General features: G+C 35.7%; 1 protein-coding gene across 1 annotated transcript in view; it reads left to right on the top strand.

Annotated features, from left to right (window-relative positions):
* Nucleotides 1-17,536, top strand: part of LOC150096673 (twitchin-like) — a 2,440,784-nt gene that overhangs the window by 374,923 nt on the left and 2,048,325 nt on the right. The window contains exons 17-18 of the mRNA XM_090408679.1: nucleotides 5,419-5,655; nucleotides 17,302-17,341. Of these exons, the coding sequence (XP_090264805.1) occupies nucleotides 5,419-5,655; nucleotides 17,302-17,341 (277 nt within the window). The remainder of the gene's footprint in view (nucleotides 1-5,418; nucleotides 5,656-17,301; nucleotides 17,342-17,536) is intronic.

Genomic DNA, 17,536 nt, shown 5'->3' with positions numbered 1-17,536 from the left:
AGTTCAGTGTGAAAAGAATTTTAATACCCTATCTGAAAGGAACCTTAGAACAAATAGCAAGGATTCTTCATAAATTCAATCTATCAAACCAGCTTGGGAACTGTCTTCCTTCCTACCATCATCAAAAGATATATTACCATCTGTTTCCTTACCGGGTGTCTATCAAGTTTCCTGCTCATGTCAAAATAGAAAATATGACATGAGCAGGATACTTGATAGCCTTAAAATGGAAGTCTGGTCCTTGCTTCTCACTGATTGACACTATGCACATAGTTCTTTGAAACCAGACAAAACTTCTTCATTCCAGCAAGTTCAAATTAGATTGTCTTTTCCTTGCAACATGTGAAATGCTAAGAAATCATCCGAATCTGAACCAGACTCTATGCCAAAATCCAAGTTTAGGGAAGTGATCACTCTTAATTGTTCATAAGTTTTTTGCTTTTTTTAAATTAATAATTATAATTATTTTTTATTTATTTTATTTTTTTAATCTACACAACTTATTGCAATTGTTTCTTTGAACTGTAATAGTCTAATATTATACATTTCAGCTGCAACCAAGACACGAGCTAATACATGCATGATTTATAACTCATTATTTTGATTTATCTTTTGAATATAGTTAATGATCTATCTTCCTTACGATGTCCATGTGATGTTGGATGAAATATATTGGAAGTTTTTTAATAAATTCTATATAATTTTTGTTACATGTGTAAGCTGCAAGACTTACTTTTAACAGTTATACTGATAAGTACACCTGTTTGCATTCCTACTGTTAAATAATTACTCCAGACATCTAGAATATCTTCATATTTCATGTCACTTATATCAGCTTTGATTCCTTTTGTAGTATTTTTTCCTTCCTTTCTAAGTTTTTTTTTTTTTTTTTTTCAATAGCCTCCAGAACATTTTGTCATCTTCCTGATATTTATCTTAGCTGTCTTATATTATATATCATAGTATACCTCTCTTATATTTTTCTCTGTATTCTTTTAAGGAATCTGCTGACTTATTTGCTAGAAAATTTTGGTATGCTTTTTTCTTTTCCAGGACTGCTTCTTTAACTTTTTGTTTCCATTATTGCATTCTTATTTTTCTACCATTGTGAACAAGTTCACCACATGCTTCTTTAGTTGAATCAATCAATGTTTTCTTTAGAATTTGCCACCGACATTCCAAGGTTTGGTTCTTGTTTTCAAACTGTTTAAATTTTTCTTGAATAATGTTTGTTTAGTTGAGTATACAGCTGAACTAAAAACTGCTCAACTTTAATTCTTTTTAAAACTTTCTTACATACTGTTCTTTTCAATATTTTGTTGATTTTTATCCTACTTAAAACTAAGTGATGATCACTTCCAATTTCAAGTTCTCTGTTACTCTTGTATCCTGAACCAGCATGAAAATATTATTATCAATATGAGTACAATATAATGATATCTTGGATATTTTTTCTGATGATGAGAAAATGATGAGTACTGGCCATCTTCGATTGTCAAAAATGAAAAAAAATCAAGCCTAATGAAAACAAAAGTACTCAGCACAGGGAACCAGGTGACATCACTAAAAAAGATATAATGAAAACATTTCTACAGTGGAATTGTGAATTCTGTCAAAACATCGATGGCATCATCTCTCTTGGAGAAGTAAAACCAGTATGCTTCTGCCTGCAGAAAGCATACATAAAGCTGAGAGATGATCCAACATACAAAATATTACATCATTCATAAGAATAGGACAGGAAATGGACCTCTTCATTGAGGAGGTCACCAACTTTGTGAGCAATCGCACTCTCTTCCAGCAGGTCACACTCAATATGAATGTAGAAGCAGTTACTGTCCAACTCTCAATCAGAACGTTTTTAAAAGTATGCTTCATTTATCTCCCTTCTGTCACAGATATCACTCAAAATGATCTTTATGATGTCATACTGCAGTTACTATCCTCCTTTCTTTTAATGGAGGATTTAAATGCATGCAACACTCTGTTGCAGAGTGCTCTACAACATATGCTCTACCAGTAATCTCTCCCTCCTCAGTACAGAAAACAACACCTTCTTTCATGTGCCTGTGTTAACATTCACTACCAGAAACTTAAATGTCTGCTCACCTTCTCTTTTCCCACTCTTCAAGTGGGCAAGTGACAAGAATTTACTTGGGAGTGATCATTTTCCTGTGATATCCACCTTCCTGCATGTGCAAAAATGCACTCCATCACAGATATGATGTAAAATTAAGCAAGCTAACTGGCTCACCTTTTCATCATTATCAGAATTCGATTCTGCAATGATCAACTGTTCTTCCATCAATGATGCAGTGAATCATGTTACAGAGTGTATTACACAAGCTGCCATGACTACAATTCCTAAAACATCTAGTCAGTTTTCACATTTCCCTAACCTTGGTAGAATGACAGTCAACTGCTGTGCAATTGTCATTCTACCAAGTAAGCTCAGAAAAAAACTGGGAGTATTTCTGCAGATACCAATAACAGACCTAATAGCTTTCAAATGTGCTCAAGCCTGAGCATTATACATTCATCATCAGAGCCAGAAGGAGTCCTGTATCCAGTATATATACTTTTTCTGTATCAGGACCCACCAACAGCAATGAACTATGGGAAAAAAATATGGAAAATGAAAGACCTACCATTCATCAGCTCTCAGTCCTAGAGCATAATGTTTGCACAGTTGTCGACACACTGTGGAAGACTTTTTACAAAAACATTAGCAATATTTTCTTATCTCTTCCCTACTTCTCCAGTTCCTTGCCCAAAAAAGCAAAGCATAAAAACAATAAATCCAGTTTTCTTTCAATGGCACAGAATAATACAAGGTGATATCCATTACAAGATGCTAAAACATCTGTCACCATCATCCATGGATCAACTGTTGAACAGAATTTGTTGTGAAAGCATATTTCTGGGTAGATACCTGGGAAGGCAATTATTATTGCCTTTGCTAAAACTGGGGAAGGATCCAAAATCACTAAATAACTACTGTCCAGTTGGTCTGAGCAGATGCTTGTCAAGATTTAGGAAAAAAACCTTGATGCTCATTGTTTGTGGTTGCTGGAGAGAAGCAACCTTTTATCAAAATCTCAATGTGGCTCCTGAAAATATCATATCACTATTGATCATCTAGTCTGAAGGCCATTACAGATGCTTTCTGAAAAATGTGAGCATCTAGTAATCAGTTTTCTTTGATAAAGAAAAACATATGATACTGCTTGGAGATTTGGTATACTGAAAGACTTTTATAATTTTTGTCTTAGAGGGAATCTTCCTCTTTTTATCAAGAACTTCTTATCTATCTGAATCTTCCAAGTTTGAGTGGGAACTTCTCTCTCCTGTCTCCTGACCTTATAACCAACAGGAGGGAGTCTCACACGACTCAGTTTTAAGTGTCTTTTTTTTTTTTTTTTCAATCAAGGTTAACTTAATAACAGAACATCTTTCTCCAACAGTAAGTAATGCCTACTATGTGGATGACTTCACCATTTTTTGTCATGTTTATAATATGAGAGTCATAGAAAGACAGCTGCAGCAAGCCATTTACCATCTCTCAAAATGGGTGCTTGCCAATGGGTTAAGGTTTTCACAGAAGACTATTTGTTTGCACTTTTGCAACAGAAGTGTTCTTCATCCTGACCCAGAACCCTGACTAGGACAGTGACTAATTACAGTTGCACCAGCCGTGTTCTTGTGGCTCATAGTTAACAACAAACTTGGCTTCCTCACTCACGTATGTCAGTTATGAGACAAGTGCTGTAAAGCAATGAATATTCTACAAACCCTATCTTCCATCCATGATTGCTGACAGATGTTCTTTTCTTTGTTTCTACAGGGCATTGGTAAGATCAAAACTTGATTATGGATCCAAAGTGTATGCTTCTGACAGGGAGAGTATACTGCAATAGCTAGACTCTATTCACCCACAATTCTTTCAGCCATAATTTGAGAATTTTTACAACACCTAACAAACTGCCATAAAACCTTTTGCTTTGTAGACAATATAGCTCAAATGCTACCAAACCCACTTCCACCTGGCAATCATATATTCCAGCATGTAACTTTAATTTCAGCAGGCTACTGAAATTTTCTACCCCTTTTGTCATCCACCAGCAACTCTTCGAAGGTCATAGAACTGAATATCTGATTTTGTGCTGTTTACACAAACGGCTCAAGTGGGATCTTTTGCCATCTTTCCAGATAGCACAAATCCCACTAGACTCTAACAACCTTACAGCGGAACTGTATGCTATAGAATTTGCACTAAAATATATCAGATTACATTGCTACCAAAAATGTACAATATATTCAGACTCACAATGTTCTCTCTAGGCATTAAGAGGCTGAGAGCTATAGAAATATCTCGTGCTCTCTCAAATTCAACACTTTCTCTTTCAGCTATGGTAGCTACACTTTGGGGTACATTTCTGTTGGATTTCAAGTCATGTTAGGATTAAGGAAAATGAGGCTGCAGATACTCCAACAACAATGTCAGCTTGTTTCTCAGACATCTATCATCTGCCTATATCATACACTGATTACTGACAGATTATCAGACAAAAACTTCTATCATATTGGCAGTTAACTTGGAATAGAGAGAGAGAGAGAGAGAGAGAGAGATTAATAATAAGCTCTATCCTGAAATTAAATTATGGCAATCTAGCCTAAACAGGGTTTGAACTGAGGAAGTTGTTCTTCCTTGGCTCCCCATAGGCCATAATCATCTTAATAACTTCTTCCTATTGATATAACGATGTGTGTGTGTGTGTGTGTGTGTGTGTGTTATGTGATGCCAGACTGTCCATCATTCATATTTTAATTGACTGCTCTCATTTTGCCATTTGAGCAGTCATTATTTTAGCCACTTTCATAATCTGTCTGAGCCCTATATGCTCAAGCACATTTTATCAGACTCATCAACTCTCACCCTCATTTTTAAGTTTTTACAGAATGTTAACATTTACCATCTCATAAAATTATATTGTTATTAGTCAAACGTATTGTAAATATGCTTTCAAAAAAACCTGTACTTAATCTGTTTTATGCCCATCTTTTAAATTTGTTTTTCTACACTGATTTTATGTTGTTTTACTTATTTATTACCTAGTATACTTTTACGAAATGTTTCATTTATGATTACTATTACTATTTGTATAGTTTTTAGACCTATATATGCTGCTTATTTATTACATGTGTTCTGGTGCAGCATAACCATAAATGCCATTTTAAACCCAAAAACCAAAAATAATCTAATGGCTGAATTTTTTAAATTATTTATAAAATTGATTTTATTATTAATTGTTTTCATTATTCTACAGTGCAGTTAATAATTAAGTGTTGTCAAGGATTATAAAAGAATAATTGAATGTGTCATACGAAAAGCATAGTATTTTATTGTTTTGTTTTTAGGTGGTGTTGCATATCTTTCTTGTGAGGTTGAGGGCAATCCTGTTCCAGAATTTAGATTTTTTAAAGGCACTGGTGAAATATATGAGGGTGGTCGGTATAAAGTAATAACTGATGGAGAGACAAATACTGTCTGTTTTTGTATACGAAAAGCAAAATCTGCAGATGAAGGAAAATATAAAATATTAGCATATAATAAACTTGGAGAAGACAGTGTAAGCATGAGTTTATTTGTTGGAGGTATGTACTTTTTCGTTTTGCCTGTTTGCAATATTATAGATTAATATATGGTCATTGAAGAAGTAATAGTTTAGTAATAATTACTTAATAACCCAACTCATTGTTTAACTTTTGAACTTAAATTGAATTATGAACATATTATTATTATTATTATTCAGGCCTCCATGGAGTCAAAAGACTCATCGCAGGAGGTCCTTCCTAGGAAACACAAAGTCTATCATACCACTTCTTAAACCCATTCACCATTCTCGCTCTCACCACTCTATCAGGCAATGCATTCCATGGTTCAACAAAGAAACCAATCCTTACCTCTTGCTCACAGCTTCCTTTCATAACTTCCAGGGATGGCCATTTGTCATCCTTCCTTCCCTCTGTTCAACTAAGCAAAAGAACTCCCCAGTATCAATCCTGTAACCACCTCTCAACAGTTTAAAAGAAGTCTCAATCATATTACTTCTCCTTCTTCTATTCCACCAAACTCTGCAGTCCACATTCCCTCAGCAGATCCTCATAACTAACATTGTACAGTCCTGAAACTGTCTTTGTTATCTGCCTTTGTACCCTTTCCACAGTTAATTTAATCCCTTCAAATCCTGGGGACCAAATCTGAGAACAATAGTCTAAGTGTGATCTAATCGGGGTCTTATACAATGGAATGATAACTCTTTTATCTCTGCAGGTCAGCATCCTTTTCAGTATTGCAGCAATCCTCTCTGTTACCTTCACCATCTTCGCAATATGTCCCCTAAATTTCAGGTTTCTATCACTCATCAACCCTAGATCTCTTGTCTCCCCCTACGTCATCCAGTACAACTCCTCCAATAGAGTATGAAATGTCCCATCGATGTGTCCCAAACCTCAAGACTTATGATTGGCAAATGAATGGAGGTCTCGGTTTAATGCAGCAAAAGTGCCAACCCCCATTCATTTGCCATCTGTCTAGCTTATTCAAATCCTCTTGCAGGGCTACCACATCTGCACTGTTACTAATAATCCTTCTCAGCTTCTCATCATCTGCAAACAACTAAATATCCCCTTGCAATCCACTGACAATGTCATTGATATAAAAGTCAAACAATATAGGTCCCAGTACTGGGCCCTGTGGGACCCCACTTGTAACTTTCTGACTCCTTGAAACTGCCCCACCTTACACAACTCTCTGATACCTATTGGACAGCCAATCCTGAATCCAGTTGACCAACCTGACATCCAAACCCATGTGCTGCATACTTAAATATCAGCTTATCATGTGGCACTCTGTCGAATGCCTTCGCTAAATCCAAGAAAATGGCAGTATATGCCTTTCCCTCATCTACTGCACTCTTGTAACATTATTATAAATGGCTAGCATATTACTAAAACAAGAGTGTCCCATTAACAAATCCATGTTAACAGATAATATTACAATCATCTGCCCAATGCTGTATGCCGCCCCACACTAATTTTTCCAAAATCTTAACAACTACTTATTAGACACTTTCAGACTGCTACCACCCTTATGCAATGGCACCGTTTTACCTTCCTTCCACACCCTGGGCACCTTTCCCATAGCCAGACTTTCATTGAAAAGCCAGGTTAAAGTAGCTGTCAGTTCTATAGCACATTCTCTCAAAACTCATGGTGAAATACCATCAAGTTCCACAGCTTCGCTGACATCCAGAGAACTCAGTATTTGAAAAACGCTCTCCTCCTGCACCTCTAAACCTCAAACCTTCTCTATCCCTCTAGTATTCAAATTGACTCCTCCAGGATGAAATACTCCAATAAAGTGTTCATTGAACAATTCCACTGTGTCCTCTGCATCAGTCACTCTATTCCCATTTTTATCCCACAATGTCATTCTTCCAATGTCATTTCTCCTCAACTTGCCACATAGTTAAAAAATTCCCTAGGATTTTCCTTGGATCTAAGGGCCAATCTTTTCTCATATTCCAGTTTTGCCTTCCTTACCATACTAGTCACTCTCCTGGCCTGTGTCTTATATTCTTCATGCATCTGCTCTTTGCCTGTCTCCTTATATCTCTTCTATAGCCTCTTTTTTAACTGCAGTTCCTGTTTAATATTGTTTGTCATCCACTTTACACCAATTTGTGTTCTCTTCTTCAATCGTAGAATACAGCTTACTATTGATGCTAACAAATGTTCCTTCACAATTTCCCAAGCACTAACGATATCCTGGCCTTCCAATTCTGCCCTCCATGGAACTGCCCCTAGTTGATATCTAAGACTATTATAACCACCTGCCTTATAATTCCAAATACATTCCCTTTTCTTTGATACTCCTGCATGTCTATTCATTTTCCAAGTCAAAACCACATGATTACTCTCTAACTGATGGGAGAGATGTCATCTCACTTATTATCAGCTTTTCTGATGCTGAGACCAAATCCAAAACTCTTGAACCTCTTGTTCCCTCTATTACATGCTGCCTAAGACATTTGTCCATCAAGAATTCTAGAAATTTCATTCCATTATTACTACATGCATTTTCTTCTTCCCAGCCTATACTGCTGTAGTTAAAATCTCCCAAAACAATCATTCCTCTTGCACTTGCCAAGTTCAACTGTCTAAATATCTCTTGCTTCCCATCCTCTGTGCTCCATGGTTTGTAGGAACAGCCCACTAAATATCCTGTCTTGGTCACTTCTACCTCACACCATATGCTTTCAAAACCATTAGTGTCACTGCCCTCCAATGCCTCCACTCTTAGAGGACATAAGTCGTCACTTATCATAAGTTGTACTCCACCACCACACCTTCCCTTCCTATCCTGCTGAAAAATGCTGTATCCTGCCACTTTTATTCCTTTATTATATCCTCTTCTGTCAACCACGTCTCAGTGATCCCAATAATCTTTGGCCAGGCTGCCGCTATCAGCGTCACCAATTCATCTCCTTTATTCCGGATACTCCTGGCATTAGTATACAGCATAAAAATACCACTGTTTGTATACCTGGCATTATCACCTCTAGACTCCGCTGGGCTCAGCGTTACCTGATGTCGTCTCCCTTCTCCCATGTACCCATTCTCACACGAGGCCATCCCTGCTACCATCCACCCTCGGTATTCTAGTTTTCCTGTATTGACACACCGACTCGTTCAGAACAGCAACCTATTCTATTCTATCATTCCCATAACTTTCTATCTTTCCCTCTCTTCTACTGCTCCCATTCTCTTCTCTTCTTCTATTCCCATAACTCTCTCTCTCATTCCCTCTCTTCTACTGTTCCCTTTCTCTTGTAATTTCTTGTAAAAATTTTTCTTTTTCTTGTATTTTCTTGTAAAAGTATGTTTTCTGTAAACTAAAAAGCTGAGTCATTTAGGAATGTGGTTTATCAAACATCATTAATTATGACTGAATTCATGTTATGAACTCAGGAATAAATAATATTTTATTTTCTTCTTTAACCTTGTATAAAAACTTGTATAAATTTCTTCATTCTAACCTCCTTTTAGATCTCATATTATCCATTCTTTTCTTTTCTTTTCCATTGTACTATATCTGTTCTGCTAATATCATCTTGAAATCTCACACCTTTGATCTTTTCTTCTACATAACTATAGGACTTTATTCTGTTAATAATTTAGGCCATTTTATGTTTGCTGTTATAATATTTATAGAAAGTTTTTTTTTTAATTGGTTACAAAGTTATTTTATACTTGACAGGAAATTATATTTTTGTTTTTTTAATTTTTTACCCAGTCGTATGCAAACAAAGTTTGTATATGAAGTATCATATACATAACATACGTGTGTGAAAGGAAATGTCCTTTGCATTATGGGATACTGAGCAAAATTGATGTCAAGTCATTAGCCTCTATATACAAGTAATTTAGTCATGGAGATACTTCACACAAAACTTTGCTTATGCATGGGCAAAGGATTAAAAACAAGAATCTAATTTCTTGTCAAGTAAATTATATTTTGTGATATGTCCAGCACATCCCCCCTTTGAATATATGATGTATTAGATAATGCTTTGTATACTTGGGCTTCATCTTATTAATTCAGTGGATATTATATAAAATATCCACTTATTATTCAGTGGATATTTTATTGTCTCAGCATAATGTGTTAAACATATTCAAAATAGTACCTCTTTAATACAGTTGGAAGAATGATGGGGTATGCACTCTAAAACTGGAAATGACTTCAGTTTAATTCTCATCATGACAAGTGGAATTGCTATAAGAGTGTTTTCAGTTGGAGTAAGTTAGTTAATGTCATATAGAGGAGCAGGGTGTTTTCCTCCCTACCACTTGGTGTTTTTGTTTCATGACAGAGACACTTCAGCCAGAGAATGCAGGGAACAGAAAATACTGTGTAGTGGGTGTTACATGAGGTAATGCAGACAGTGGATTATCTAATAATAATAATAATAATAATAAATTATTGCTTCTAAAATCTATTATTCTCCCAAAAGCTATCCATTCTACCTGTATTCTTCTTTTTTAATTTCTTCTTGTTCTCCATCTTTAAGTTTTATAATTTCTTCTTGTTTTTCATCTTCTCACTTATAAAAAAGAAATTATATTCTTGGTTTAATCCTTCATCCAATTGTGTAAGCAAAAAAAAAGTTTGAATGAAGTATCTTCATGACAGGGCTATTTGTATATAGAGGCTAATGAATTAACAATAATGCCTTAGTAATCTTCAAATTATCACTATTATGCTTAGTTGGCATAGTTGCTCATAATGTTGTTTTCAAATAATAATAATAATAATGATTCTAAAATATTTAATGTTCCCAAAAGCTATCTGTCCTAGCTCTGTTCTTTTTATTTCTTCTGGTTGTCCATCATTTGATTTCATAATTTCTTAACAGACTAGTATTTAGGCTTATATGCTGGTTTAAACTCATTATTATGTTTAATAGAATGAGTACAGCACAAAAAACAATTAAACACAAGTTTAATAAATTCTATGTTTTGTCTCTGTCACAGAGACATTAACAGAGACATAATCTTAATAATAATAGTAATACATCTTAATACTAATCTTAATAATAATATTATTATTAAGTGTGTTAATCTTCAGAAGATTTGGAAAACTTTAATTCTTAGGCAAATAACACGCATAGAGAATGTGCCTCATAGAATTTTAGGCATTTAATATCTTTATTTCATTTATTATTTTGAGTGTTTTTATGTGTGTGCTTTTTACAATTTTATGATTGTATCCTTGATGTGTGACATAGAAGAGATATGCGATCAATTACATTTATGTTTAATTTATCTCTGTGTGGTATTCATTCCATTAAACCCAATAATGAGTTCATAATTTCTCATTTTCTTTAGAAAAAGAAGATGAGATGAGAATTGTCATAGTTACTCATCATGTTGTTTCTATACCATTCTGCCTTCTTATCCAAATCACCAGCTTCATATCCTTTCCCATTTTCTCCAATTTATGTAATAACAAAGTTCTATGTGGTTTTGTGTTGAATACCTTTAGAAAGCCCAGCAGTATCACAGTGTAGTCAGTTCCTCTATCTAACTCAGTGGTCAATTTGCTGTTAAGGCAATAAACTTTTTTTTTAATTACTTTTTTGCCATCCTGTTTCCTGTATTTTTTTCTGGATAAGTTTTTTTTTGGATCCAGTCACTTATTATTATTATTATTATTATTAACATCTAACCTCCACTGAGTCAGAGGCTGCATGGGAGATGCACACTATTGCACACAGTGCTCATCCAACCATGTCGTAAATTGATTCAATGTATTTTCTTCATTCTAACCTCCTTTTAGCCTCTCGTATTATCCATTCTTTTCTTTTCCATTGTACTATATCTGTTCTGTTAATATCATCTTTACACACACATACATATAAAGGCAATACATCGCACTTACTAAATACACATGGGTTGTGTGTTTGGTAAGTGTAATATACTGTATATACTGAATAAGGCGAGTGGAATATATACAGAGTATGCTGTATATATGGTTGGATGAGCACACAATGCTCATCTAACCATGCCGTAAACTGATTCAATGTGTTTTCTTCATTCTAACCTCCTTTTAGCCTCTCATATTATCCATTCTTTTCTTTTCCATTTGTACTATGTCTGTTCTGTTAATATCATTTTTACACACACACACAAACAAAGGCAATACATTGCACTCACTAAATACACATGGGTTGTGTGTTTGGTAAGTGTAATATAATATACTTATATATACTGAATAAGGCGAGTGGAACATATACAGAGTATACTGTATAAGGTGAGTGGAATATACTCACCTTATACAGTATACTCCAATCTCCTGGTCAATGAAAATGTCTTCCATATCAACCTCATAACAACCCCTGACTACCGTTATCTCAATCATATCCACTGCCTGTTTCTCTTATTCAAGAGTCTTTGAAATTTACATTTTCTTAATTTATCCTTGAACTCCACATTCTAAAGACTACTGATCACCTTTGTAAATCTTTTCTGGACCCTTTCTAACATATCCTTCTCACCATGAAAACCTGGTAACCAAATCTGTGCACGATAATCAATATGAGGCCTGATCAAGGCCTTATACAATAGCTTACACTTTGCAACATTGAACTAACAGTTCCACTTACCTGCCTATTCATGCAATCTAATCGAGTTCTCTTATAAGGCCGTGACATCTCTTTGACTCTGCATTACGCTCCCCAGTTTCCATCAACTGCAAACAGCTGCATATTGCTAGATAAACCCATCCCAATATCATTAACATACAAATTGAACAACAATGGTCCCAAAACTGAACCCTGAGGTACACTAGTGGTGTACCTTTTGGGATACTGCACCCCCATATACAACTTTCTGATACCTATCTGACAGCCAGTCACTGATCTAACTCAGCAGTCTGGTATCCAAACTGCTGAGTTAGATCCCATCTGTGTCAATTTATTTAACAGCTTGTTGTGTGGCAATCTATCAAAAGCTTTTGCAAAATCCAAGTACACCTCTGTATATGCATCTACCCTGCCCTAGGTATTTGTCACCTTGTTATAGTACATAAGTAAGTTAGAGAAACATGATCTCACCTTAACAAATCCATGCTGATAACCACAGAAAATACTGCTATTATCAACCCATTTCTGTATCCTACTTCTCCCTAATGTCTCTAGTACCTTCACCACAACTCTAAATATACAGACAGGCATATACTTTGAAGCTACAGCCTTATCACCACCTTTATGCAGTGGAACAATTTTACCATCTTTCCACTCTCTTGGAACCTGTGCTGTTGCAAGACTTTGATTAAACAGGCATGCCAATTCCCTGGAACATTCCCTTAAGATGCATGATGGTATGTCACATCAAATCCTATCATCTTATTGACATCAAGTTTATTTATTTCCTCAAATACCTTCTGATCACTCACAATTAAGCCATCCTCTCCTATGTCCTGTCCACTTAAGTTCCTCATGATTCCACCCCGATCAAGGTGCAATACCATTATAAATTAATCACTGCATACCTTAACATTGTCTTCTGCAGCAGAAGACAATGTTAAGGTATTAACATCATCTTACTATGATCATTCTTGCTTCTACTTGCCACATATCTAAAGAACCCTCTAGAGTTTTTCTTTGCCTGTAATAAATTTAGTTTAATCCTTTATCCTGCTGATACTCTGTTTTGCTTTCCTTACTAACCGAGTCACTCTCCTGGCTTGTTCTTTGTGCTCTTCATGTAACTGATTATTAATCTTGTACATCCTCCAAAGTACCTTCTTTTTCCAGATTTCATGCTTAACCCCCACATTCATCCATTTTACACTTACGTTATGCAGCCTTTTGGCCTTCAGAATATATTCACACATTGATGCTGTTATATATTTTTTTGTCAGTTCTCGTGCAGCATTTATTTTCTTACTGCTCAACTCTTCACTCTATGTTATAGCTCAAAGCTGTCTCCTAAGCTTGTAATAATCACCAGCCTTATAATTCCACATATATCCTTTCCTCACAATAGTCTGCATATGACTAGCACAACACAGGTGATCACTTCATGATAACTTTCACCAGCTGTAGGAAAGATACCACATATATCTGCTCAGTCTTAACTTCTCTCACAATTACATCCTAATGAAACAGTCAGATCTAGAATTTTTGATCCTTGCTCCTTTACGTGCTGCCTGAGATAGTTATCTCTCAAGAATCTCACTAATCCAAGAAACTCACTAATCCAAGTTGTTCAACACCCTCCACATTCCCAGGCCTATAGCAACACCCAACTAAATATGTCTTCTTCTCAATCTCCACATTACACCACACTGCCTCATAACCATTGCCAATATTTCCCTCTTTCATAGCTACCTTATGTGGACTTAATTCCCTTGCTATCATCAGCAGCACTGCCCCCCCTCCCTTCTTGCCCTTTCTATCCTCATGAAGAATAGTGTATCCTTCCATTTCTATTCCCATTACGATATCTTCATTCAACCATGTTTCACTTATTCCAATGATTTTGGGACAAATAAACTCAGTCATTGAAACCATTTCATTCCCCTTATTTCTGAAACTTCTGGCATTTGTCAACGAACACAGTAGTTCATTTTTAGGTCAGTAATCAGTCCTATCCAAGCTACTTGTTTGTTGTGATTTCCTCCCACACCTGCCCTTACCGCATATATCTGCTCAGTCTTAACTTCTCCACTCACATTGCAATATAATCCATTTTCTTACACCATTCACTGCCTTTCAACATCCACTTTCTCCATGCCATGTCTCCCTGTCCACCTGGCTCTGTCCGTTTCCCTGTTCCTCTTGCATTCCCATTCTCATTTCATCTCTCACACTACGTTTTCACTGCCAAGCACTTCTGTCTCTTCAGTACCACTCTCCTGATTTTTCCCTTCATCTCTTACCTCCGATCTCTTGCACACATCACACACTCTACTTCCATCCAGCATCACTTTCTCCTGTGTACTCCAAAGTCTTTCAAATGCAACTCATCATGCCTGTATAATTTCATTCTTACTTCAAACACATGCCATACATCCACAAACTGCACTCCCTTCTTCTCACGCAACTCTGCTACCATACCGTTCATGATTTGGGCTCTCCATCACAACTCATCATCGGCATACCTCAGCAACACACTGTGACAACCTTTACTTCTACATTTTTACTTTTCATTCTTCTCAGTAGTCTCCTGATATTCTTCACATGCTCCTTATGTCCACTTAGATCATTCGTCCTCATAATCATGACTGACTCACTTGCTAATTTCTTCCTCATGTTCAATGCCTTAATTATCCTACTCATTCTCCTACCTGGACAGCAGATTTTATGGACTCTTTCAGCAACTAGTCCTCTAATTATGGAGTCTCCATATACTGCTATCCTGAAATCACTTGTCACCTCTTTTCTCTTTTTTTTTCTTTCATTCTGTTCTCTTGCACACTTTCATTATTTTCACTAGACATCTACTATATCTCTGCATATTCCTCATTTCATTTTTCATTTTCCATAACTGTTTCATTAAATTTTGCATTCTGACAATTTCACTCTCTCTATCGCTCTTGCAGTCTCGCTACCTCTCATTCTGCCACACCTTACTTCCATTTTCTCATTCATTCTTTCGTTCTCATTCATACTCTGTTATCACTAACATTCACTTCTACATTCTTGTATTCTTTCACTCCCTCAGTTTCTCTTGCTTTCGTTTCATTTCTGTTTCTTTCATTCTCTGTCACTCCTGTAGTCTCGCTACCCCTTGTTGTGCTGCACCTTATTTCCATTTTCTCGTTCATTTTCTCATTTATATCAGTTTCACATTCTTTGCCTCATGTTTCGCACTTCCAACAAATCCAATTAATGGAATTAATAGAATTATTGAGGAATAATTGTCTTAAGTGCATCTGATGGAGGGAACATGAGGAGGAAGAGTTTGGATTTGGACATTCTATTAGTTGTTCTAATTCTGATTGGGATATGAACTTTCTGTCAAGAGTGACTGTTCTGTCAATGCAGAAAATGGGTCCATATTTAAAGCTATCAAGGTGACCGAAATTTATGTGAAATTATAGGACAGGTGAATATAACAGGCTTAAGATCTAGCTTACATTAGTATCTATATATTTTATCCATTTGTAACATACGATGTGGTATCAAAAAGTTTCAAGACTAGCTCTGTTTATGAGAAATTAATTTATTTATCTATGTTTACTCACTATCACCTTCAAAATGGTTCCCTTGCATACCAATACAGTGCTCCCAGCATTCCTGCCACTTCTGGAATGGTCCTGGAAGTGGTGTTGTTTTCGAAGCGTGTCAAGCACCTTCTGCGATTCATGCTGGATCTCCACAATGGTGTCAAAACACAACCTTTGAGCTGGATCTTCATCTTCGGGAAGAGGGCCAAGTCGACAGGAGCCAAATCTGGTGAGTATGGTGGGTGCAGAAGTGAGATCATGTTGTTTCTGGCGAGAAACTCACGTGCGAGGAGAGCTCGGTGACAGGGTGCATTGTCGTTGTGGATCATCCAATTTTTCGTGTGCCACAGATCCAGTCACTTTTGCTGAATGTCCTCCCTCAGATGCCTTAAAACCTGACAGTAGAACTCGCTATTGACGGTCTGGCCCCTGGGGATGAATTCTCGATGCATAATGCTGTGAATGTCGAAAAAGATTATGAGCATGCACTTGATTGAGCTGCGGACCTGCCTTGTCTTTTTCGGTCATGGAGATGATGGGCTCTTCCACTGTGAAGACTGTTGCTTTGTCTCAGGGCTCTTCTTCTAAAACCATATAATATCAGAGTAACCTTCAAACCTATTGAGACGATTCAAAAGTTTATAAGATCACTGAAAAATAGCCATTCTTTCTACAAATACTCTGGAGTTTATAGCATGCCTTGGTCTTGTGGTATTAATTACATCGGACAGACAACTAGAAGTTTTGATACAAGAAAGAAAGAACACATAGGCTATGTAAGGAATAACAGACAGGATATATCAGGCCTTTCTTCACACTTTGCCTCTACCAACCATAATATTGAATGGGATATGAGTCATATGCCCTACATAGAAGACAACTACCATTCCATAACATTTAAAGAAGCTGCTACAGTTGCCCATTCAACAGGTAACTTAAATAAGAATCAAGGCCTATTCTTACCAGATATATGGAAACTCTAATCAGATCATTTAACCAAAAAGAAATGAACTTTCATGAAAATTACATTAAATATCTCAACAAATGAAACATTGTGCTTGCGACACACGTATTATATCATTGTATCACGCACAGTGATAACTTTATATAATTTTTAGAATTGTCGGTTAGTTTCCTAGTTTTTGTTATTTTCTATTGCTTACCAGTGTATTCCTTTGAAAATGCTGACAGATATCAGTCATTGAAACGTTGGATATTAAACTAATATTTACTTGACTAACATACAGAATTAAGTCTTTAATTTATTAAGAATTTTTTTTTTTTAATTTATTCAGCACCACTGTTAATACACTTACCAGTGTATTCCTTTGAAAATGCTGACAGATATCAGTCATTGAAACGTTGGATATTAAACTAATATTTACTTGACTAACATACAGAATTAAGTCTTTAATTTATTAAGAATTTTTTTTTTTTTAATTTATTCAGCACCATTGTTACTATTGTTTGTTTTCTACATTCACAATTTTTATTTTTGATAGATGAGAGTGGTATGGATTTCCGTGCCATGCTGAAACATAGGTAAGCATTTTATGAAAACACTATAGTTTATTTAATTCATCCTATAAATTAATTTTTATTTGGTATATCTGGATCAAAAAAAATGAGAAAAACTTTTGTTTTTTTTTTATAATTTATATATATTTTTGCTGAATTCCATTTGATTTTATTTGCACATTCTAGAAGATGATAGGCCATATCAAAGTGAGGATTTTT

The sequence above is a fragment of the Typopeltis vanoorti genome, chromosome 18 (assembly GCF_054136105.1).
Source record: "Typopeltis vanoorti isolate ZY-2024b chromosome 18, IOZ_Tvanoo_1.0, whole genome shotgun sequence".
NCBI classification, from domain to species: domain Eukaryota; kingdom Metazoa; phylum Arthropoda; class Arachnida; order Uropygi; family Thelyphonidae; genus Typopeltis; species Typopeltis vanoorti.
The sequence above is the reverse complement of the archived record's forward strand: the minus strand, read 5'-3'. Positions and strand labels throughout refer to the sequence as shown.